The sequence below is a fragment of the Arctopsyche grandis genome, chromosome 13, assembly GCF_051622035.1.
Source record: "Arctopsyche grandis isolate Sample6627 chromosome 13, ASM5162203v2, whole genome shotgun sequence".
Taxonomy (NCBI): Eukaryota; Metazoa; Arthropoda; class Insecta; order Trichoptera; family Hydropsychidae; genus Arctopsyche; species Arctopsyche grandis.
This window is the reverse complement of record NC_135367.1, coordinates 23,982,906-24,010,065: the sequence shown is the minus strand read 5'-3', so window position 1 is coordinate 24,010,065 and position 27,160 is coordinate 23,982,906. Positions and strand designations below refer to the sequence as shown.

Here is a 27,160-nt window from a genome sequence, read left to right as displayed (position 1 = left end):
TGACACGCCTACATAAAAGTTTGGCCTTCTTTGAACAATAGATATAAATAAATGAAATTATAATTACGTTAAATCAGATCAGAAACTGTAATAATATACAATGTATATTTTTCTTTCATAACTATATGTAATGGTAAGTGTCTTTTATCACATTTAACACATCATAGCTCAACTGTCATGGTTTAATAATTTGATCTCAATTTACATATTAAACAGTACATATGTATTCAATGGTCGAAATTATATTTAATTTTTCAATGCTAGTCTGTTAAAAATTCGCAAACAGATCTATTACATACAATCACAGTTCAAAACTTAAAAATAATCTTATACGACTAACTGGCAACATCATAAATAATAATAAATCAAAAATATATATGTATATAAATGCCGTACTTAAAAATATAAAAAAAAGTTATTAATAATTTGATCTTGTAAATGAATAAAATATAATTTAAAAAATGTCGATTTATAGACCTGGGGTGTATAATATAAGAATAATTATTGATAAATAATATTAATATTGATAATATAATGATGTATAACAAAGTCAAATTTATTATGAATTGTCAATATGAATATGTAGATATAAATTACTTCATCTTCTATAACTTAATCTCTCGCTTTTTTAAATCAAACTGGAGAAATAAAATAATATCAAAAATAATTACGAAAGCATAGTAAGCAAAATACAATAAGTAATCGTTTTCGAAAGTTGCCTTATTCATAATATTACCTTAACACATTATACTTGGAATCATTCAAAATACACGAGTCCCTCAAATTCCAAAAAAAATATTATACCATTTGAGATAATTCCCAGTGCAGGGAGTAAGTCATAAATGCAAATAGTTCGAGATAACTCAAAGGAAAATGATATATCATTATCATTGATCGCCATTGCCAAATAATACTGAACGTAATCTAAGTACTAAGTACCAACAGTAATAGACATTAAATAAATACATACATACATATATTATATTTCATAAATTGCATCATTTAGTACCGATAGCCAGTCCCATTGTATTCAAAGAGCAGATCCAAAGCAGACTCTGAATGAAAAGTCCACATTACGAAAATAATACTGCCTCGAAAATAATATACTAACTCTTACAATGAAAATTCAATGACGCTTCTAACTATCCATTAACGAGCCTCAAATAATGCATCCAGAATTGTTCACAAGGTAAAATAAATCTCTCATTGCACCAAAGTTCTAAAAAAAACATATAGGAAACAGAAACAGAAGATTGATCAGGTAGAGGAAATCTGAATTGGCAAATTGAACATAAGTTAAGAACTAAACTGATGCAGATACCCGGAGAAGGACATAACCTATCCAGGGTTGTCAAAGTAATCAATGAATCTAAATAAGGTTCATGTGATCTTTTTCCAAATTAAAATATAATAACTTCTTCAATTTCATTTCATCATTATAATAGCAGAGAAACTCACAGAAATTCATATGTCATTTTGCGATCAATTCACCGTGCAAACAATTCTCGGAGAATCCAAAAAAATACATAGAATTGACTAGATCTGATGATAAATGCAATATTTATATATCATCGCGAATGGAACTTGCTATACAATTGGTATACGTACAAATATGAGTAAAGATAACATTTAATAGAAATTATTTACAACACTGAAACGTCAGTTAGACATTGAAAGTCTGATAAATTCTTCCGATTTACAATTTTACCTTAGTTATGCAAAAAAAGGGATATAACCCAGATTAGTAATTTTTTATATTGTATTAAAAATATTACCCATGTGGATTGGATCATTTTTGCTGAACCAGATCCAATTGAACAGAACAAATATAGTCCAGACAGATAATGCTGCCAAAGAGAAGTAATATATGTATGAGCCGACCGACCGCTAGGTATATACATAAGTACAAGCAGCGTAAAATATAATATATACGCTTCTGTTGCTGCAAACGAGCTCTACTCTAGCCTGCCGATCCAAAGCATAAACCAATGTGGAACGGTCTCCATTAAATTGAAGCTACACTGTCTCCCCGAATGGATTGCTACATACAAATAAGTCGGCTTGGTAAAAACGAATGTCTCGTCTGAGGAAAAAATATGACTAAATGTTTACTCGACTAAACGTAAGCTATTATATATGTATTTTTTAAATATACCTAAATTCACAACATTGAATACACACTCATAAATTTGAATATGTACCTTAAATCTAAAAAAAATCAATGCTCACATATAATGTAATCTAAAAATCTCAAATGACACGAGGAACAATATTCAGTACATATGGCAACTTAGGAACGTAACAAACGTACAAAAATATAAAAAATAATAATAAAAAACTGGTACTAATTCAATATTCGACTGTTTTTGTTCCATGAAAACGCTGTAACAATACATTAAATATGTATAGTTACAGCGTTTTCGTGGAACCACAGTGGCTTCTGGATTTTGGAAAAGTACCAGAAAAAACTAGTAAAATAACGCATCTCGCACACTTACAACATGTCTTACAAAGAAAATGATATCACAATTGAGTCTTATCGATTGTTAAAGTGAAATGTTCAATACATATAATTCTTAAAGCCTCGACATATGAATAATTCGAAATAATCAAATAATTAAGAACTTAGAGTTGATTCGACTTTCCAGGTGAACTTTGGGCTCGTCAAAAGTTGATGTACATTCAAAAGTTGCCACATGTGGATCGACAAATTCGAAAGTCAAGTTACTTAATACTCGACAGATAATATGATACATTGATAATATGTATATTCTAAACGAATAATGTGTTTTTTTGAAATGATTCAACACTACGGTGTATACTTCTTTACAGCAAAAAGCTCTCGGCGTACACAAATCACTTTTCAAGATGAATCCGAGCAACCGATTTGGAACAAAACGCCAATTGTGTGCACAACGCCGTAAAATTACAATATATAATTTTGATAATAGCATATTTGTATGTACAAAATCAATCACTGAAAATAGTAAACGTGATTTGAATATGCTTTCGAAAAATTCATAATATACAATACAGATACAATATAGAGTCGGAACGACACCTTTTATAAGTAGGTTGTGGTAAAAAAACAATTTACAACAACTCTTCGGACAAATAAAAGCCGTCACTAAAAGTATTAATATCAAATAATTTTCTCTAAAAATGAACAAACCACCGTAGTATAAAAATATTCTCATATGCAACAGAAAGGATTGGAGAGCCGTTAGCCTATTCAGTTGGGGCTCGTTGCATATGGAAATAAACGCTATAAAATTTGTTCTTCCGAGTTGATAGATATAATTTAAAAATGTCATATATGATATGAAAAGTATCAAATTGCCGTTGGCGAAAAAAAATACAACGTGCATAAAAAACCAAATGGAATACATAATACTTTTATGCGTGAGAGGCAATTTGAGAGTGGCGAGCGAGGGTTAAGGAGGGCAATGCGGCCGCTTTGGTTTCTTCAGACTCGCTTCTTCGTCGGTGCCCGAGCGGGACACCTCCGTGTAACGTTCACCTTTCAACGAGACTATTTTGTTGTCTCGATAGCGGACCATCTTCTTCGGTTCAATCTTTGGCGCCAGCGGCTTATGCTCTTTCAGATCAGCGCTCTTATCCACGTACGAGTACCTGAAGTGGCATAAAAACACCGAATATATAACGTACAAGCATTTTCAAACAATACCGAAACATACACAACGAATGTACACCTATTTATGATTCGACTTTTGAGTTCGGTGTCATTGAGAGTGTGGTGAGGACGGGGCGGTGGAGGAGGCAGCGGAGGAGCTGCTCTCGCCTGGCCACTTTCCCGCCTATGAAGCACGAGTCCTGCAGCCCGTTCCACATCTCCACAAGCTATACTAACACACTGCTGAATCTGCAAATCAAACATAAACACTTGAATCCAAATTGTTTTTGCCGAAGTTGAGCATATAGTCGTTTAACCCTTTGAATGCTGACCAATGCTGATCGGCTTTATGCCAACAAGCCTGCAAAAGGCTGATAGGCGTTGTATATTGAGCATGTACAAAGTAAACAAGAATACTACCCCGCTAAGCCTTTCCAGGTAGCATTGAACATGGGTCGTGTAATCCGTGTCAATGTTTATAAAGACTGGTTTACATCGGAATTTCTGAATTAATAACCGTAGCAGAATTTCCCCATGGAAATCCCTAGCTGCTGAGTATTTTAGATTGTACATAGCTTGGCATTTAGATTGCAAGCATTACATTTTAACAACAATGAAGAAGATGGAACTAGTTTTGGGAAAATATGTACATTCATTAAACCTTTGAATGCTGACCAACGCCGATCAGCGTTTTGTCAACAAGTCCATGGGCCCGAAAAACGCCGATAGGCGTTGTATTTTGAGCATGTACAAAGTAAACAAGAATACTACCCCGCTAAGCTTTTTCAGGTAGCATTGAAAAAAAATATATATTGAACGTGGGTTGTGGGTTTATAAAGACTGGTTTACACCGAAATTTCTGAATTTATAACCATAGCGGAATTTCCCAATGGAAATCCCTAACTGCTGAGTATTTTAGATTGTAGCTTGGCATTACATTTTAACAACAATGAAGAAGATGGAACTGGTTTTGGGAAAATTAGTACATTGATTAACATTGATAGTCGTTTTGCCAACAATTTCATGGAACTGAAACACGCTGATGGGCGTTGATATTTGAGTATGTAAAAAATAAACAATACTAAGCCTTTCCAGGTAGCATTGAATAAAAAATGCATTGAACATGGGTCGTTTAATCCGTGTCAATGTTTATAAAGACTGGTTTACACAGGAATTTCTGAATTTATAACCATAGCAGAATTTCCTGATGAAAATCCCTAACTGCTGAGTATTTTAAATTGTGGCTGGGCATTTAGATTGTGAGCATTACATTTTAATAAAAATGAAGAAGATGGAACTAGTTTTGGAAAAATACATTCATTAATAAATAGACTTCTTTTATTTATTTTATATTTTTGCAAGATATATTAGAGAGTCTAAACACACCTTTACAAAACTCGAAATGCTCGGCGGTAGTTATCTAGGGTTTGTTTGGATAAGCTACAATTTTTATATCGGCTTTCTATTGGATTTCAAAATAATTCTAATTGGAAATGTTGGCGAAATTTTCAGTGTGGCGGGCTTTCAACGGAAAAGACGTCAGCACTCAAAGGGTTAATTTATCTCTATTCATGTCGTTACGAACCCCTGAAAACGCGATTCTAATGGGTCCTACAATCCTAGCTGACTGGATAGGAATCGCGTATTTTTGTTCCTAGTTAACTAGAATGAGGTTGTGTTCTGATACGTGTGTGCAAAAATAATTCGTCATCGCCACAAAAATCGAATAAAAGATATGACGCATGTAATAGTATTAGGGGGTCGTGACTTTTGCGAGTAGACTGAACGCAAGTTCATTGACTTGACTAACATTGATATACATATGTAGGTTTTCTTTATGATTAACTATTATACATAGATATTTGTAACATCATTTAACAGTTGATTCTCAACATAAGACCATTTTGAAAATGATTTCTTTTGAAAATTTTATCTTTTTCAAAAAAATCTTTTTTTAAAAGCTTTTTATTTTCAATTTGAAATCTAATTGCTAGCCTCTTAAATATCGTTACATAAAATTTAAAATATCTTGTATATTATCCCTGTACAACCACCATTTAAAAATTCGGTTTTGATATTTTTGAAAATTCAATAAAAATAAAATAAAATAAATTTAAACTTTGCACTCTACTTATAAGTATGTAGAGACCCATATTTTTAGCATTTTTTTTTCTCTTCAATTTAAGCATTTTCATGTGTCATTTTAGAGAATAGAATATTCAGTTTTAGCAAATATTTTAGCATGTATTTCTTTTTAGACATAATTTTCAAAATAAAGACCAATTTCAATAGTTTGTAACACAATTCATGAAATAGATATAATTTTAACCCAACATAACTAAAATGAAAAGAATATAATAATTAATAAATACAATAATATAATAATTAATAAATACAATAATATAATAATTAATAATTACAATATAATAATCAATAAATATAATTATAAAAATATAATATAATAATTTAAAGACAACATAACAAACAACAACAAAAAACCAACCAGCACCATTAGCGAAAGCTCAGCGATTAACGTATAATGCTATCAACTGAGGGATCATGGGTTCAATTCCTGACCTGGTGTTGCTGACCAGACCTTCGATATATGTGACTACAGGTCGATCATTTCTGAACTGAAAAGTTTACCAATTTATCTTATTTCGTTGTTGAAACGGTTCCAAACAAATTGGCAACCTATCCTCATTTGTCACCATTACTTGAATAGTATTTATAACAATGTTATAAAAATTTATTTGAAGTTATGGCCCCATGGTTAATATAAAATTGAAATACTAAAATATAATAAAAATAAAAAAAAGTTATTTAAAAACAAACCTCTTTTTTAGTTTTGTATATAATATTAAGATATATAAATTATTATTTTGAATAAAAATACCAATAATTTTATTTTACTACCGCCATCTATGTATAAATCTAAAGACTACATAGACGTCACCCAGATTTCAAATTTTCAAACTTCAAACGCGTCTTAAACGATATTTTATCTCTATCGTAATGGCGGAGGATCCATTTACTTATATTGATGACTAAAATAAGCAATATGGCAAAGTATGAAAGCGATCGGATAAGAGGCAAATTTTTTCCTGAATTATAATCGTAAGCGAAACGTAAAAGAGGTTTGTAAAAATACATATAAACCTCTTAAATATCGTAAACCAGAATATGAACCCACTTTACAACATCGCTCATACAATCCTTTTTAAAAATTGAATTTTTATTCTGAAACCCTTGCTCAAATTTTTCTATATATCATAAAATTAAATCGCCAAACATTTATAGTTTGACACTATTAACTGTTGATATACATATATAATAATAGACACCTCAATAGGACAAGTGTTGGGGAACATATCTTGAAGAGCCAAACATTGTGCTGGATAGACGGGAGCCGCAGGCACAGCCTTGCCGACTTTTTCCGGCACACCTTTATCGGAACTCTCTGAATTGGAGTGAGATCTGAAAACAAACAAATACCAAACGGTTGCAGATTGATTCGATAAAAGTTCAACGAGAATTACAACTCAACAAACCTGGGAGTAATGGTAGGAAGCATTTCACTCAAGCTCTGAAGAGTTAAACTTATCCGTTCAGCATCTTCACCATCAGATACTGCAACACAATAACATAATACATCATTCGGCTCTCATTTCACTCGAAACGGTGATAGGAATAGACCATGGTTCTTACGACGGCAGTCTCCGTTGGTGGTAGATGCTCGATTGGTCAATTCGGCGACTAGATCGAATATCCAGGAACATATAATGGCGGAATCTAAGCCCGTAAATTCAGGAAAATATGCCGACATCATTTCCACAAAACCTTCAAAATATTAATTCACATTATTTAACATTAAAATCATGCATGTCCATCTTACAAGAAGCATGCCGATAGAATGAACTAGAAATGATCGAAAGAAAAGTTTTGACTACGATAAATCGACAGTACTTTGTTTAGGATTAATCTATTGTACATAGTTTGGAGCATTTTCAAGTTATTTTATCTGCAACAAAATGTCTATACCCTTCAGGTATGAACACAGATTACCTAAACACAATCTGCTTTAGGTAATCGACTTTAGAGTCTTATATTAATATTATGTATTAGATGTATTATGAGCATTTATAATAAATTGTAAATAGGTTTTTGAGCTCTTTTTCCTATGACGCTGTACATATTAACATTATAATAATATAATACTATGATTACTAACAAAATTAAATTAAAATTGTAAAATAGAAAATGATCAGTAGATCAGTAGCTATTAAAATAGATATAAGATGTATTGTGAACAAAATTTAGTAATAATAAAAAGCATTTAAAAATAAAAAAAAAGTTATTTTATTGATGTACATCGTCATCATTATAAAATTGTTTGATTTATTGATCCAGAATCCATCAAATGTTCTTTGCTTTATTCAACATATTCATAGGAACCATTTGAGTACTTCCTTTGTCCATCTACCATATGTACATTCCCACAAGCTAGGAACGATTAGAGCAAATATATGACTACAATGAATTGATGATCCCGCTCTGAAGATAATCAATTGCAAACTTTCAAAAAATCCTAACTTATTCTTTAATACATCTATATTCAAGTTTCTTCCACATCTTCTGAATATTATTAACACATTTGTCTATATAACTATTTTGATATATCTTCTCATTATTCCAAACATCCTGCCAATGATTTCATATAGCATTCTTACAATCAACAAACAAATTTTTCATTGACAAAATCAGAGCTTAAAAACCCAAATCATTCTTATAAAAGCACTCTGTTTTGTATTGTTTGATCAAAATTTGATTATATATATACAAAAAACAAATTTTTCATCTTCTTCCCATAAAATCTAATTCTCATTCCCATTTGAAATGTTAGAAATGTAACACTTCTTAAAAGCAGTTTTGATCCTTTCCCCCAGATAGAGTTGGCGTTTTATATTCCTGAAGGTATCAGTGGATGATTTCCAGCTAAGTACCGATTATAGAATGTGGTGGGATGAAACATTGTACTCAGTATTGTTTTGCACAAAGCCTCGAATGCTTTTGTAGGAAAATATTTTCGTTAAATTAAACATAGCGTTATATTCGGTCTGATGCGGTAGAAGGAGTGGATGACTGGATGTATAATAATATTGTAAATAGCAAACCTTCTACATCGAAGCAAGGCTCTCTGGAGGCTTCTTCGAGTATGGAGGTGACGTAGGAAAGGACGATTTCATCAATCAAATTGAGATCGGCACTGGGTATATTTTTGGTAACAAACTGAAACAAGCTCTCTTTGACTAACGTCTCCTGTTCGGCGATCGTACTCATACTGTGAATAGAAAAAAGCGAAGAGTTTTGAGATGCAAATTTATAGATGTGCAGAGATGATGTTCGGGTGCATCTGTCAGAGTCGCTTTGTATCGAAACAAAGGGGGTGGCGTGAGAGGTGGGATGAGTGGGAGGGGAGGGGAGGGCAGGAGAGGGCAGGAGAGGGCAGGGGAGCGGTGGGGTGGAGCGGGGAGGGGAACGGGAGGGAAGGGGTGGCGACGAAGACGAGGGTACGGAGAAGTGAGTGACCTGCGCTGGCCGGCAAAGCTGTTGATAAAATCGATAGAAGAGCGCCGGCCGTTGCGCTCCGAAAGCTCGCCCGCTTCCACTCGCACGTCCTCTCCGCCCGACGACCGCTCGCCCACTAACACTACCGCACGAACTACACAGCATTATATACTCATCTCCACTCGTATACCAACTGCACACCACTACATGCACTTCGAGCACCGGCAAGTTGACAACTAAGCATTGCATTCAAATACAAATACAGCAATGCTTAACTAGCCGTGGACTTTTTTCCTCAATCAAAAAGATATTGGGATAATTCATATTAATACTAATCAATCAGTACAGTACAATTTGTACAATATGTGCAATGATCAGAGAAATGACATATTAATAGAAATGGCTTTAGGTGTTATATTGTTGTCAAGTGACAGTTGTTCATAGACAAACCTAAATAATTTTAGCATCAAGGTCTGTTCATACCTAGTCAGCACGTAGCGACTTCAGCAGGTATCCGGCCGTACGAAAAGTATTCTTTGGTACATTTTGTATGGGTATATTCATACCAACCGTCACGTTTACGCCACGGCAGGCTTACAGCAGTACCCGACATTTCCTGTTCATACCTTACAGCAACATCCGTCAACGTATCGTATCCGTTTTTTTGGCCATCGTGGAAATATACACGCGAATTACGTGCCATGAGTCGGCCGCTTTGCTGTTTTGGACCAATTATCGATAGTGACAGTTGACAGCTGTTCAATCTTTCGACATGGTTTTGGCGCAGATATTAAAAAAATATTTAAAAAATTTTTGTCCATCATCCACAAGCTCCTTATACAGTGTCCAAAGCTCTCCTTCGGTTTTTATATTTTTTAACATGGGATGCATATCAAAACGCCTCCGTGCTTTTTTATTGCCTTCTTGAGCTTTTTCTTCCAACAACAGCGCGATTATACATAATTTTTCGTTCGATAAACATCGAAACATTTTTGCTGACTTGTATTCTGACGCGTAGCTACGAATGCACGTGTATTCATATTGCAAGTACTCGACAATACGACGTAAGCAATATTGCGCCGTATCGTCATGGCCTCTAATGTATAAGTAAGCCGATTTTGCCTTGCACTCGGCCAAATTGCTGTAAACGTGACGTGACCGCGACGTGTAGGTAGATATGAACAGACTGTTATATGCTGTTAAGTATGAACAGACCTTCAGTCGTATCTGACGCTTGGTGCTTCAGAAAACTTTATATTACTCGCAAGATGGGCAAGTGCATCGTTAAAAATTGCACGATGCATTCAAAAACACACAATGAACAACATTACACGTTAACATTGAATTAACATTATACGTTAATTTAAGAGTTCCCAAGGACAGCGAAATAAAAAAAGTGGATGAAAATAATTCGCCAACTGAAACTTTTAGTTAAATATACAAACACCAGTAGCGGCTCGTGAGATGGGCTGCATATATTATTCAGGCGGTAGTAGCTCGTTGTGATCGAATGAAAAGAAAAATAGCTTGAATATGTACTATACTGGGAGGTTCGCAGCCCCGCAGCCCATGTAGAAGACAAAAATAGCACGCATTTGTACTGTACTGGGAGTACTGCAGCCCTACAGCCCAATGCACGAGCCGCCACTGACAAACACGTATATTTAACTATCAAAAAGAACTTTTATTTCTGTAGTAATATGTGATGACCCTGATTTTATTCCGAGTGTAGTAGTGTACGCGACGTGGCGCGATTTGCGTAGTTATGGAAACGGTAAGCGTGTTAAAACAAGAAATTTGTTCTAAAGGGCGCTTCTATTAATATTATATTTCTCTGGCAATGATTGAGGTAGCGATCACCTTCCCCTGCAGTCATTGTTGATATTTGCAGTCCAGAGCCCCCCCCCCATAACTTACATCTAACGCCGTCTGTGTGGCAACCAAAAGCCTGTATGAATATAGCACAACTTGTGCTATTCCGAATCAAAACCAGTGATCGGATATATTTCACAACAATACACAAGTCTCACGATGGCATCATCATCGCTCCTGTAGTACAAACATGCAGAACTAATGACATCTGACCCAGCAGAACTTATCTTCGCTACTCGAGGGCAACGTCCCCTTTGACTATCCCAGAAGAAGGAGTTCATCGCTCGATCGTAAAACGAACGAAATCCAGCAGTGATGTCATCATGCAACTACGACACTTGACCTGAAGACAAAGACATCTGCACACGGCACGCTTCGAGCCACAATGTATTTAAACCAACGCACCAGCTCCAAACGCCAGAGTGAACCTCTGGAGTTCAGCCAGCTCACTTCTCCGAAGCTGAACTTCTTCGTACATAGAATTACCATTGTAACAACTGAACATAAATAAACGATCCTCTTACAAACACAAACAGTGTTTCCATAGGCCGGGAATCAGTCGAAACCTATCGCCCGCCCTATAAGCCCATAAAAATTAATGGACACCGAATTCTCCATTGGCTACGTCCACACTACCGATATCTACACCCGATATTTGCGAATTTTTCCATAGCCAGTTCTTAAATAGCAACCACAGGTTGCAATATGGGACTGGATATGGAAAATTCGAGAATAGCGGGTGTAGATATCGGTAGTGTGGACGTAGCGTAGAATTAAAAAAATAAAATAAAACAAAAGCAAATAAACAACAGCTAGTCAATAGACAAACATCAGTAAACAATAGATAAATTAATTAAATATTAAACGAAATGACGTGAGTGGAGAGGCGAGGCAACCTGTCAATTTTTTTTTGCAATACCTGGCCATAATGCCAATGTAGAAAAAATATTTTTCATGATCAACGGACAGTAAAGAAAGAAATAAGTTGAAAATTTCCAATGACCGGGGTATTTTCAGTATAGTGTAACGGACGGTTTTACGCACGTTATCTGATCTCGCGGTGGGAGATGCAGAGGGCGGATACGTCGTTCTTCTTCCAAGGATCGGGTTATAGGGAAACGTGAACTAACCTTGGGATACAGTTTATATAGTCGGGGAGGTTCCTGACTCCAAATCGTCTCGTTGATAACAGCTTCCTCGTGGTCGGGAAGCTGGCTCTGTGGTCCTCTCACGGATGATGTTTCTCCAGAAACGGCGTGAGGAATACAGGGGACGTTGTGCTGGAATTCAGGGGAGGGAGTGATGCTGCACTCGACCTCACAGCGGTTCTTCAGCAAGATGGCGGATCTCTGGGCTCCGTCTCCCCGTTGAGACGTGCACAGGAGAGATCTTTCTTCGGCGGTGGATGGCGGGTGAGAGACTCGCTCTCGATGCGAGCGCGCCTACATAGCGCGCTTTTCTGTGTGGCCACTCGAAATAAAGGGCGAGTGATGCCCTATGGGACGATGGGGAGAACGTCGTGTTACAGTAGTATATTATTACTGAAATATTTCATATTTAGAATTTTATATAAAAATAAAAGAAAATAAGAAACTTTTGCACCAAGTTAAGGTGTAGATAAATATAATAACAGAGATGATGAAATTGAGAATGAGAATGAAGATGATTAAATTCAACAATAAATTTTTAATGTTCCTAACTACATATGTACAATGTTACCTTGTAAAATAATGGTATTTTTGGTACCCTAAATGACTTATTTCACATTAATAATAACTGGCACAATTGGTTCAGTGATTATTGGTCACAAAGCACTCCCCCAAATGTGACTAAAATCTCTATAATCCAATTACCGGCACAATTATAAAGAAAGTTGTAAAAAAAACATATTTTTTTAAATGTTCTCTTTTTGGTCTATGACACTTGGCAACCTTACTCACTAGGAAAATGAACAAAAAGCTGTAATGCATTTTTAACAAAAAATATGGAAATTTTATAATTTTCGAGTAAGGAAAGCTTAATGCGCAATATGGGAACTGCAATATAGGAACTGCAATATTAATTGCAATATGGGAACTGGATATGGAAATATCATATGTAGATATCGTGTGTGTGGACGGCGCCATTGAAAACTAGCCCCCCCCTACATAAGTATTTGTGGGATTTTTGAAGTTGAAATTATCAATTATCCTTTTCTGTGGTTTATTCTCTTTACTTGTTCTATTTAATCAAAAATATTAATGGAGACTGTGACAATGGTGGAATTCATAATGTCATCCAGCGGGTTTCTGGAAATTTTAGATTTTTAACAATGGGTTTCTAAAAAACCGGTGGATGACACTATGAATTCCAACACTGTCACAGTCCCTTTCCATTAATATTTTCGATTAAATACAAGAAGTGTGAAATTAAATAGAAGCGCAATGCATTAACAAAACTGCTTAAACAACTCGCCAAGATCATGCAAGGTGGTTTAATTATTTAGTAGTTGAATACGCTATAACGGGTTTGGTGAAACGTCACGTGTTGATGCGGTTGGCAGTAGTGGCTCGTTGGCCGGTCTCGTTGGGTGTTCAGTGTGGCCGTATACGTTCGTCCTCCGGAGTGTCACTCGCGTTGCATGCAACGAGGGACAAGAGCGTGAACAGCCTCGAACAGTTCCTCGGAAAGTGCTCGCGAAGAGGCAGCAGTCACTAGAGGGAGAACAGCTATCGGCCATCAACCAGCAGCTTGAGAAGGAAGCCTTCCTCTGGCCATCGATTGGGAGCCACGCCGTAAGTCCCCACCCCACCCTCCCACCCTCCCACCTGTCAAAACAATTATCCTTATCATATCACATCACGTCACATCGTTCCAACACGCCCATGTCGAACGCAATCCACCAAATCCTACCAAACGTCATCTTTTTATTGTGTTTGCTATTTCTCTTGTGTACATATTCTGCCCACCAATTAGCTCCTATTATCTAACCGGAAAGGTTGCATTCCTCCTAGTAATATATATTTTCTTGTCACTTTTCAGAAGGCCATGAAGAACAAACAGGATAAAGTTGCAGTGACGGATACTGGGGTAACTTTCATTCCGATGTTTCTTGTATATATAGTGGTTCACATTATACCGAAAAATTTTATTTTCAATAGTCTAAGATAAATTAATTTTATACTTGGAGATCTTATTTAAAATTATATATCAAACCTAAACATCTGCAAGTACTTACTATATATATATATATATTTATTTTTTTACATAAATATATATACCAGGAAGGCTTAACAGTTCGCATCCCTGGCCAATTATAAACATCGGTGTACAATTTTTTTTTAGAATAATTTTAGACATCGTCAAATTTCGAGATGGTTAGAAACATTTATGGACGAATTTGCAGTATTTTTATACGAATTGGCGAAATTCGAGATGCTGAAAGCTCAAAAATTGCGAGAAATGGGTAAAGGTTGCCAATTTGTTGGAACCGTTTCATTGAAAATCAGATAAATTGGCAAATTCTGACAGACCTGAAGTCACAAACCATGGTCTGGCTAGCAGCAACCAGTGGGACTCGGACTCGTGATCACTAAGTTCGAAAGCATATATTATAACCAGTAGTCGATGCTGCTGGCTGCTTAAAAAATAGTTACACCCTTTTAAGATTTAGATTTAGTTTTTGAATTGTTTACATCCATACATCCTACATCCATAACTGAACAAATAATATATATATATATATATATATATATATATATATATATATATATATATATATATTTATTATATATGTATGTATATAACTGAAACGACGTTTGTAATTCGTTTCTGATTGGCTGTTGTCAAAGTCATTTCTGATTGGCTGTTATCAAAGTCGTTTCTGATTGGCTGTCGTCAAAGTCATTTCTGATTGGCTGTTATCAAAGTCATTTCTGATTGGCAGGATTGATCAAAGACGTTTATGATAAATTTAAAAAATCAAATAGATTTTTTTCTTGGTTTTCATTTCATTTCTATTTACCGGGCAAAGCCAGGTAACACCACTAGTATACTATAAGACTTATATATTTAGAAAAAAAATGTTTCGGTAAAATGAAATCATTCCGATGTATATGTATAATTCGCCATGTATGTCTAATGTTTCCTTTTATTTTGCAGACGAAGCCAGATTCCAATCAAACCAATACAGAAAATAATGCAGAGGTGAGCTTATTGTCGATCTAGCAAAGTTTATTTTACACTGACTAGTGATATTTAAGATATTGCTAAAAGAAATTGTGAGATGTAGCAGCAATTGAACCCAAACGCACAGATGTTAATTCAATATTATATAAATCATTGAAAGATTTCTGAAATGTAAATCAATATTTACACAACGACTGTCGATCGTCACAGAGTATTGTTTGTTTATTGTGTATTTTAAAATTATTATTCACACTTCTACCAGACCGAAGAAGTTGTCTACATATCTTAGTACAATATATGTACATATGTACAATATATCATATTACTCATGTACAATGATAAGAACTTTCATATCTGTTTTCGTTTTACTCGTAACATAAGATGTCTTACCTAATGAAACTTTGATACATGCATCTTCTTGCTTCATTTTTGTACAATAAAAATCAATCTTTGCACTTGATGATAATAAACAACGGTACATGTATATATATATAGTCGCCACTATTGTCAATATTGATGCATTAATATTGTGCAGAGAATACAAGTTTTGCACAAAACAAATTTCCATATGAAGTTTTTCTTTTGTATTTTGACTTTGCGTTAATTGTACAATAACGGTCTGACCATTATTGTACAAGCAGACCAAAAAAAAAAAAAACAGTTTTCGTTGTGTTAACCCATTTTGCTCAATGTCGAGTGTCGTGGTCATCTGGAATCTGGTGGTTGATACGTTTCCACTCTTCCCGGTCCTGTGCCAAGTTAAACGCAGTGTTTAGAGCCGATCTCATTAGTTCTTTGATTTGATCTGACCATCTTGTGAGACCGTCCTCTCGGTCGCCTTCCGTCTAGTGCTCTAGTGACTGCCAAATTCTCGAAATTCTCCACATTCTTCCTGGCAATATAACCAATGTAGGAAAGAATCCTTTTTCTACATGTTGCCGAGTCTCCCTGAATCTGCTGCCTCTTTGAGGATGGATACGTTTGTGCGTTTTGCAGTCCATAGAATACGCAACATCCGCCTCCAGAACCACATAATAGATGTGTAGAATAGGAAATATCAAAAGATAGATCAGACATTTTAACCCTTTGCCCGCGGCAATAAATATAGCGAACAAGCCCTGTACGCGGCACCTATTTCGCGAACTTGGCAATCGAGTTTTCGACCTTAAATATAGATTTTAATATTTACTCAACTAACCAGATATGTTAATTAACACATAAAGTATTATTTTAAACAATAAAATATATAATATATCTCGTAGTTTTGGCTTAATTGTCAAATAATCATTCTTCATACAATTGAGACGTATCGTCGCCATTGTTCAACAGACGTGACGTCACATAAACGAGGTTTCAGTATGGTTCCACAAAAAACTAATTTTGACTGGTATATATTCATTTTAAGCAAATTGAATAGATGGCATTCAACTCTCAGTAATATATTCAACCAATTTTGAACCTTAAAACAGTTGAAATAGGCGCATATAAGGCTCAAAATCCCGTGCAAAGTTCAGAAATTCTATGAAAGACAGCCGCACTACAGACTTGTCGCCCAAAGCTTCCATAGAAGACGGCCGCGGGCAAACGGTTAACATTCACCAAAAAATGATTCACATTCTGAAAAAATACTATCCAGCAGTTCACGGCAACAACACAGCACAGCAGCTCACGCAAACGACAGTTTATATTCATACTATCCAGCACCTCACGGTTTTGACCGAGTGCAAAGCAAAATCATCTTACATATACCTTACATAGCCAACAGTATGGCTCGATGGGTTGCGTTTATGTTTAGCACTGAGAGGTTACCGGGTTCGATCCCGTGCTATTCTTCAATACTGCTGGTTAGTCTTGGATATTTTTGACTCCAAGTCGGTCGTTTCTTATTAGAGTTTGCCAATTTATATAATTTCAGTGTTGAAACGGTTCCTCCATCAAATTGGCAAAAATCATCGTACTCGCTGTCACAAATATTTGAATTTGATTTATGTAAAATATGTAAAAATTTATGTACAAGTCTAAATTTGTAGATGTCTCTATGAATTAATTAATTAATTGTTAATTTCGTGTTCTTCAACCTCTCGAAATGCAGCGGTTTATGTAATAAAAACGCTGCAATGTTTGTAATTAATTGTCTAGGAAGGCGCATTGGGGTCTGGTGTTAGGTCTTCCTGGTATATATCTATGTAAAATAAATATACATTACAATATTCGACGTACGCATCGTATCGTCGAGTCAATATTGTCACAATATGACGTTTCCGAAAATATTAATTTGCGCATGCGCACTTTCGTTAATACGTGTGCACTCGCTACTATGACGTCACGTCGTGCGTGAATATTTCCAGTGGCCAAAAAAAACCTCGCTTTTGCTTGTTACGTTACGGTGACATGTACTGCTGTACAGTATGAATAGATGTTCTTAGCTGCTGCTGTTACTTACTGTTGTATGTGCTTTGCTAATATGAATAGAACCTCAAAAGGTGAAAATTAAATGCGTTGTAAAAAATGCCAATGTTTATATGACGCGTAGTTTATTGCAAAAAATTATAAGGAAAAATTGTATTATAATAATACCATAAGGCAGCATATATGACATGTCGATGATCCAAAAACTAGAATACAAAATCGGCGCAATATTCATAGTTACTTTTACAGTTAAATAAACGCACTATATACATATGTAACTATCTCAAAGTTGGAATAAAATTAAAATAAATCATCGCTAGCAAAACAACTTAATTTACATATGTATGTATATTCCTAGTTCATCTCAAGCAGTATTTCTTCTTTGAAAATTATGATAGAATGATTCCTTGCTCTCGGTCACTCAAAACCATCATCATCATCATTTACAGCCATTCACCATCCACTGCTGGATGAAGGTATTTTCAACACGTTTCCATTCGTCTCTGTTTTGTTAGCTTTCCAGCACTTCTTTCGTCCATTCTTCTAGATACGTGACCACCCCATTTCCATTTCACTCTCTCCAATATATGTATCTACTTCTCACCCACATATTTTGTTCACAATATTTTCTCAAAACTACATATACATAGTTAATACAATTTTTTTTCACATCTTTGATATGAACCAATAAACCAATGGTGATTTCAACACCTGGAGGTGTTTTCGCAATTATTTCAAAAGGCATAAAACAAGATTCAACTGTAATTTGCAATACCATTAATACTACATTATTAGAATGATTGTCATTAATAATCTTTTTTGTCCATTGCAATACTTTTGCAAGTGCTGTAGTGTCTAACCTCAACTAATGACTTAGGTAATTGATATCATTTGTCAATACCTGTACTACCGAAAAAAAATACGCTGCCATTATTAATTTATTTTAGCAATTATTCCAATACAATTTAATCAATTTACTTTCGGTTAGTCATTAATTATTTTAATCACTTTCTTTAATTATTTTCTTAATGACAAAATCTTCTCTACATCCTTCGATCAACGCGTGTCAAAAATTAAATGATTTTTTTCATGCTGTTTGCTTTGAAAAATTTGTTTTTTTCTTCTCAATACCTCTGGAATTAGTACGTTCAGATTAAAAAAAAAAATGAGATTGAAAACCAATCCTTGTAACCGTAGTGTAATATAAAAATGGTCCAATGAATTGATCATGGACATTGGGAAAAAATGTTTTTTTTTTACTTTTAAAAGATAATTAATTATACTTAAAATTCGCAAGATAATTAATTATACGTATTTTAAAGCAATAAACAATCACAATCAATAGAAAAAACATCTGATTATTGATTCCAGCGCTCACTTTCGGCACATTAATACTAGATTTTGAGTAAAATACTGCAAAAGCCAAAAATCTATCTGCTTATAAACGAGATTCATAAACAATTCATAAATTTCATAAACGAGAGGAAACCAACAAAAATAATTGTCATATTCGAATTCAGTCGATCAATCTTAGTAAAGATTGATCCACTGATCCATTGAAGTCCACAGTCACTAAAAGTCACTGAAAGTCCGCTCCAGTATTTACAAAACATGATTTTTTGTGGCTCAGTGTAATTGACAAGTGAAAAAAATCATAAAGTGACTATGCTTCTCGTTATTTACTGTCAGTTACAAATGGCAATAGTTTTAAAATACGAAATTTTCGGCATACTTTCATTTTATGATACACTTAGCAGGTCAAAAAGGATGGTTGAGTGTTGACGTATTTTTCGACTAATCCATACAATCTATTCGATAAACATTTTATCGTGAATTCAAAAGAATTCAACTTACATAAAAATGAAATTATTGTATTTCTGTACTACCGGTAATACCGAAGGTCGAAGTTATTACTACTGGTAATACCGAAAAAAAACCGGTTTCGGTAGTAGGTATTGGAATCCCTAATCGGTATATATAGACTTCATAGTTTTAGAACATGCATATACATACATACATATGTATGTGTGTGTACGTATTACATATTTTCACGATTTGTTTATTTTTCCGGTGGATCGTATTGTACATATAATAGATGGAAAATCGAATTTCCGCGTACACTCACTGAAGAAAGAAAACACGCGTCGTCAAAATATGTATAGATCGGAGTGTGTAAACAAACATTCGAAAATGGGGGAGAATTTTTTTTCGCACAGAAAATAAAATAAAACCTTGGAAAATGCGACATCAAAGGTTTTCCTTTTTATTTTACCTACCTATGCGAATCTGTCGTACGAGGAAAATTCGTACCGTGACGTAAAATCGTGCTGATATTCTTTTCACGCGGAAAGATACAAATTCTGATTTTAATTCGAAACGTATTGACGGTTGATTTTAGCTCGAAAAATTTTCTTTTTGACGTCATCACCTGTAATAATGCGCTCTCTGTATATAATATATATTATTAACAACAATATGTAATATATAATAATATATTGTTGCGTAGGGGTGGGTGGAGGATCCAAATGAAAGGCTAAAGTCGCTTCACAGGGTTTATTGGGTGAATAAGGAGGTCCATGCACAGCCAGTGCTCCTTCCAGAATAATCCCCCATGCCAAGTGTACTTTCTATTAAAGGACAGGTGGCTCACTGTAGCATCCTCGACCCGTTTATTTATCTATTTTTTAGTCACGTACGGTCTCAGGCACGCAGTCTCACGCCTTCGTCCGGATTCTGGGAACTAGCGGAGATGTCGCTTAGCCTAATCCGGGGGTCTCCATTGTCCACTTCCGAATGCACTTTAGGCGGCGTATAATCTCCGAATGCAATTAATGGGCGGCTCCTCTTTGCCTACGCCACAATATAATAGTAAAATAACTGGAAGGGTGTATGTGGGTATGTGGTAAGTGCATCGAAAAGTATGGAGATTCAAAAAACAAATTTATCAGAAGTAATTATATCAATTTCGACTTACTTCGAACTTTATTTTAATTCTGGTATCAATTCCTTTCCGAAACCACCCGGTGAAATTTCAACGGGTGGTTTCTGAAAGTAGTATTTCAATATAACTTGTGATTTACCAATGAAATATATTGGGTATATAATTTTTTTTTATTTACATTGTATATCAGCGTTTCCCAACCTGTGGTACGCGTACCACTTGGTGGTACGCGGTTGATGGTTGGTGGTACGCGAAAAAAATCAGTAATGGCGGACATGCAGGAATGAATGATTTACAATCATAAAAATAGAAATATATTTTATATAATTAATAAACATTATCTTAATTAGTCATCGTCGGCGTCAATATGTACAGTTGATGATCGAAATCTGGCAATCGATTGTGGAGTGCATTTTTAAATTTACCGCGTTAGCGCTCCAATAAATAAATAACTTGAATTTGACACTTGAGAACAACTCGATAATGATCTTTAATGTTGCCGATAAAATTGAAAGTATGATTAGGAAATTTGATTTTGGTATCTATGTTTCGAAAATGATCAAACTGAAGTATTTCAAACTTTACATAATTTCTTATCTGAAAACAAGAATAGTATGTCTCGGGATATTTTATGTACATGAAAAAATAATTAAACATTTAAAAGGGTTGAAATCGTCTTTTACGCAGTGCTTCCCCAAACCTTAAGAGGGCTGTACACCCGAAACCTTAATTTTGTTACCGTTCCTTTCTTCGATATATATATTGAGTGTATGTATATATTGAGTGAATGCGACAATATATAGCAATATATATATATTGAGTGAATGCGACAGTTGCGCTTCAATCAGATTAAACGTGTTTTAAATTGACAAAATCGAGGTTTCGTATTCTACTATTTTCTCCTCCAAAACTGGACCAATTTTTAAAAAAATTTCATCATCGGTATGAGAAAGATATTTTCTGTGCATCTATCGGCGTATTTTTTTTAAAATCGACCGTTAAATAACCACGCTAGCCTCTTTTCGTGGGTGTAAAACAGAGGCGATTTTATAGATGTTTGGCGGCTCCTAGCTCCCATAAAAAATAATTAATCAAAAAAATAAAACGATAGATGCACCCCAATGGTGGATATCCATAGCATATTAGAAATAATTTCTCTAGTGCCATAATTGAGGTAGGGAGAAGTTTAGTACGTTTGTATGGACAATGCGCTGCTGTCCAGCCCTCTTAAGAAGCAAACAATTGGATTTCAAACCCCTTTGATAATGAACATTTTCGGATAGCTACCAAGGAAAAGGAGAAATTGATTGAACTTTCAAATCATAGCATTTAAAAACTGAATTAGAAATAAATAAAGTTATTAATTTTTGGCTAGGTATTTGTGAATAATATGAACAGCTTTCTGACATAGAGCTTATTAGCGATAAATGGTTTTTATTAAAACCATTTTTCAATAATAGAAGTATGAAAAAATAGCAGATAAATATATTAAAATTTGAGCATATTATAATTGCGTGTATCCTGTCTTCACATTCCTTACCATGCAAATACTATGTATAATAATTACACCAGCAAAAACAAATTTCCTGAAATACAATCATTTTTATATGGTGGTACAATTTAGCGCTGTGTACTACCAAGTGGTACGTGAGTCAAAAAAGGTTGAGAACCGCTGTTGTATATCATCACCGACTGTACATACATCGTCACCTTTACTTATACATCATCTGTAGTCACCGGAGCCTGAGGGGGCCGTGTATTGTTCAAAGGTTGTAAATGCATTGTTAAAGGTTTGCCTGATCAATGGATAGCACTGTGACTATCCTACCTCTAATCATCTGTATGCTATCACGAGAGATCAGTGGCCAGGATTATTTTACGCACAGAAAATGGTTCACTATTTTCAACCTTTTTTTGCTCTCTCGCTTTGTAGGACAATAATGAACCATTTTTTGTGTATAAAAGAATCCTGGCCGCCGATCTCTGATCATCACCAAATAATAATAGACTGCTTTTCAAAGAAGAAAAGACCGCTTCATTAGTGTTCAAAGCAAGAGAGCAAAAAAGCATTAATTTTTCTGAGAAATTGACAATAGTCATCCATTTTTTGTGCGAAAGCATCCACCAACCGCACAAGACTGGTCATCACTAGACTCCGGACCCAAAGCGCGCCGTTTATTGTTCAATTGTTGTAAATGCTTCGCCGAACCTTTTTTTTTGCACTCTAGCTTTGTAAATAGAGCCAAACCGCCCCGATTCCTGGAAAAAGCACGCTCTCTATCCGTAGTCTAGTCATCACCAGAGATAGATGCGACCCAGTGCTTTTTGGACAAAAAATGAGTTCGCCATCGTCTATTACAATGAATCACAAATCTAGAGAGCAAAAAACATATATCATATGTATATCATCAACTCAGATTAATAACTAGAGGTCGGAATCTGAAGGGGCCGGAAACGTGCCGCCTATTGTTCAATTGTTGTAAATCCTTTGTAAAAAAGGTTCGGCAAACCTTTAACAATGCATTTACAATCTTTGAACAATAAACAGCCCCTTCCGATTCCGGGCTCTATTAATGACTAATTTAACTATGTGACTACATAGATTTTTTTTACCAAAAGGTATTGATAACTCGATGATAGTTCTTCGCTTCTTGTCATGTCGCTTCACTATACACTTTGCTGATACGCATTAAGTGCGTTTCAGTCTGAAGTTCTTAAGCTCATTTTCATCGTTCGTTGATGGAACAGAATTTATGTCCTAAACGAGTCATCTCCGCGTTTTTGTGTCAACGGCCATTAACGTCGCGTGCGCAAGTTAGGTAATTTTAAGGAATTGTTGACATTACTTCGGTCACTTTATCGTTTTGCGTGCCCACTGCCAAATAATAACGTTTACGTACATACATATGTACATACCTACATAAAAGTGTGTTGCGAAAGACGTCATCCGAAAATAATGCGACAAGACGCTCAAATATAGACGTCGCGGATTAAAACACTGAAAATCTGTCTGCGTACATACGGGAGCAACGCGACGCGACGTTCATAAGTCGAAAATCACGTAGAGATTTGTCGGTGGACCAGACACTGCAACTTGTCTGTCGTGACGATTTCTCAAAGACCAACAACTTGTCTGCCAACAGATGACGATGCGGTCAGTCGGGTGATTCTAACACATAATTGTATTCTCGTAATTGTAACTCAAAATATTATTTAATAAGTGTGGGACTTTTCTACCCCAGAATAATGCATGTATAAATGATTAGGTTGCCATAATGGTTAAGTTTCTTAAGACGCTTAACAAATGATTAGATCGTTATGGCTCTCCGAGTAATAAAAATGTTGTCATCTTGCACATGCGACGCTTAACGAACGATTAGATCGTTGTGGCTCTCCGAGTTATAAAAATGTTGTAAACCGGCCAACGAATCTCATTTTACTTTACCGCCTATGTATCCCAACAACCAGATCATTAGTGAATGTATTTGACGATGGTGAGAATTTGTACGAAACTAAAATGGCACAATGGGGAATGTAGGACTACCTTACCTAACCCGTTTCTTACCTGGTATATGAAGTGCACATGTAGAAGATTTTTCTAAAATTTTACTGTATACATGTAGTATGTTGTGTAAAGCATGCGATCGATTTAAGAATTTTTATATCGACACAAAAATTATAACGACGAATTTCTATTTAATACTATCCTAAAACTAATGCTGTGCCCGCTGATATTTCAACAGTTGGTTTTGTAAATGAATTGATACATGAATCACACCCCAGGCTATTGTCGCTAACGGTTTCAGCATGCACCGCCCTTGCGATCAATTCGAATCGCCCCCTCACTCCACTCTCTGCGCTGCCACCAAATTCCATCCCCGCACGCTCGCCCCGACGTCCGCGTATATACGAGTATGGTGTATGTGTCTTCATCAGTGGTCACAGCGCTCTTGTTCGCATAATGAAATCTTATGAACTTTTGATAATTGTAATATTTATTTTTTTGTAATCTTCATACTTATCCATGCAAAAAAAACATACATACATCCCTCCCGATCTTATGTATATTAATAATCGAGAAATTTGTAAGGTCTGTCGTAGCGTCTAAAATATTATAGCCAGATACCCTAAGAAAGACTGGTCTACGGAAAGATTAAGCGCTTAAAAACTAGTATAATATAAAGTTTGTAAAATATCTCAGTTCGGAATAGACGCTCTCAGTTCAAAATCAAGCCAGAAAGTCGATATAAAAATATATATGACCGATAATGAGAGCCTAAAATGCAAATTTTATAGTATATAATGTGAAAAAGAAAGTTATAGGCGTTTAAACAATAACAATCTAACAAAACGAGTGGGAGGCGAAAAGTCGAAACAAATAAGGCTACTGGCAATGGGTTAGCTGTCTCCAAATTTTTTGAATTTTTAAACAGGTGTATGGCGATTAAATTTCATTATCGACATGGCGGAAACAATTGAAATCTCTATCGGGGGCCAAGCCTCGCAAAATGGCAAAGTTTCAAAGCGATGGAAAGAGTTTAGGAAGTTTTTCCATAACATTGGGCGAAGTGAAACTAATGTAAACCTTGTGAATAATACATATAATAAAATTACCATTGATTAGCTAAAATGTTCCGACCAATGAGAATAGCGTATTTTGAGGTTCGCGTACGCTATAGGTTCCGAACAAAGCTGTTCGACCAATAGGAATCGAGAGTTCGACTAATGCGCAGATGACCAGAATGAAATTATAGGTGGACGGCCACATTCAGAGCGTACATAGTGGAGCGACCTATAATGACTAGAGTACGGACCCAAAACGTGCCGCTCATTGTTCAGTTGTTGTAAATGCTTTGTAAAAAAGGTTCGGCAAACCTTTAACAATGCATTTACAACGGCGCGCTCTGGGTCCGCTCTTTAATAATGACCTTCACGGGTTACACTTTGAATATGCTCGGTAGTAGAACACGTCACACTTTAGTTTTATGCCCGTTGTAAATCATCCAATCGATTTTGCGCAACGTCTTTCCGTATTACGCGGATTGGCAGGCTCACGGTTAGTCGTTTATCTTGTTTGCAACTCGCATCGAGACAGTGGCGTCCGTCGATCATTCGATTCGTTAAATCCTCGCCGGCCGTCTGTCGCATGGTGATAAACGATTACTGCCACTTAATCGATTTTTGATTTTACCCTAATCGTCGCAGCTTTGGGAACCTCTCTAAACCATCTAGTAAACAACTTTTCACATTATTTTTAGACGGGAAAATTATTTTTTTTTAACTGTCTGTGCGAAATTAAAATTAGATTGTGTTCGTTTTGTTGTCGTGTTTTTTTCGCACCTGCTCTGATTGTGGGTGGTCTATAAATGTTTACTTAGTTGATTGTCGCCTACTTGTTTCATACTTATCTATCAACTGTAATTGTTTTCATTGATCTAATCTCTATTTCCGTACGTTGACTTATCTCGTGCGAGATTTAACTCCGATCGATCTAATGAAATCGATGTTATAGTCGATCCGATTAGCGTGAGACTTACGAGAACGGAGCATGCTGTCGCATTCGTGCAATGCGTTGTAAGGACGTAAAATTATTTATTTATTTTTATTAAATTATTCCTTATTTAATTATAAAATACTATTACAATAAAATTCAATGCAAGGTCTTTAATAATATTACCGTAAGTTTTGCTGTCCATAACATGACGTCGAAAATTACTTTTATCGTCTAAAAAATTTAAATTTCCATTAATATAAAATATATATAGGGTACCATTTTTGGCACGGCTGTAAAATAAATTACACGACAAATGTCAAAACCACATTTAATGTCATATTAAAATCTCTAAAATAGCTCACACGACAGAATCGGCGTTCGCCCGGCAAATCAAACGTCAAACGGATTGTCAGTCACAAAAATAAAATTGACGTTTCAGTGAAATCATAACCAGTTACCTTTTTACTGGGTAATCGTTATATCTTAGCAGCTAACTCTTATTTTATTCAAGGATTGGGTTAGGTTAGGTTAAATTAAGGTTGGCCCTATTAATTTAAGATTAGGTTGTTAGGGTCGGTATTTATTTTTGTCAAATATTATTTTTGTTATTGGCAACCCATTTGCCGTTTGATTTGTCGGGCGAAAACCGAATATGTCGTGCGAGCTATTTTAGAGGGGGGCATTAATATAAAATATATAGGGTACCATTTATCGGCGCGGCAAATAAAAAGAATGCTCATATCTTAAAAAGCATGATACTAATATGTCGTACTAAATTGAGATATTTGCTTATTTGCCACTTTTCAATATATTGTAGATGTTTACCTTTTTATACATTTTTGGCAAATCCTCTGTAAACAAGTTTCCAAAAGAAAGCTTTTTTTATTTTTTAATAAGAACTGTAAGAATACGTACATGTCAAGTTGTAACGATCATTAATTAAAGGCGGGACTTATTTCCAAGGCCACTTTTCTGTATACATACATATGTGTGTATATATAAATATTTTTGTCTCTTTAATATATTATGTATATTATTTACCTGGACTAATTAAACCTATCTACCTATTTTAATT

At 35.2% G+C, this 27,160-nt stretch overlaps 2 protein-coding genes across 5 annotated transcripts in view; one reads left to right on the top strand and one right to left on the bottom strand.

Moving 5' to 3' along the window:
* Positions 1 to 2,650: 2,650 nt before the first annotated feature.
* LOC143921233 (CUE domain-containing protein 2) lies at positions 2,651 to 9,337 on the bottom strand. Its single transcript, XM_077444442.1, has 7 exons — positions 9,224 to 9,337; positions 8,809 to 8,975; positions 7,343 to 7,474; positions 7,186 to 7,264; positions 6,979 to 7,111; positions 3,714 to 3,883; positions 2,651 to 3,633 (listed from the first exon to the last, which is right to left on the bottom strand). The coding sequence occupies exons 2-7, from the start codon at positions 8,972 to 8,974 to the stop codon at positions 3,435 to 3,437; spliced, it is 879 nt and encodes a 292-aa protein (XP_077300568.1). The 5' UTR covers position 8,975; positions 9,224 to 9,337; the 3' UTR covers positions 2,651 to 3,434.
* Positions 9,338 to 13,617: 4,280 nt separating this feature from the next.
* The window catches only part of LOC143921043 (serine/threonine-protein phosphatase 2A 56 kDa regulatory subunit gamma isoform-like), a 60,502-nt gene continuing 46,959 nt past the window's right edge, over positions 13,618 to 27,160 (top strand). For 2 of the 4 annotated variants that reach the window (XM_077444144.1, XM_077444142.1), the window contains exons 1-3: positions 13,618 to 13,848; positions 14,096 to 14,143; positions 15,215 to 15,259. In XM_077444144.1, the coding sequence (XP_077300270.1) occupies positions 14,102 to 14,143; positions 15,215 to 15,259 (87 nt within the window). In that variant the 5' untranslated portion in view covers positions 13,618 to 13,848; positions 14,096 to 14,101. Of the gene's footprint in view, positions 13,849 to 14,067; positions 14,144 to 15,214; positions 15,260 to 27,160 lie in introns of all 4 variants that reach the window. The other 2 variants (XM_077444143.1, XM_077444145.1) reach the window with 1 other exon arrangement.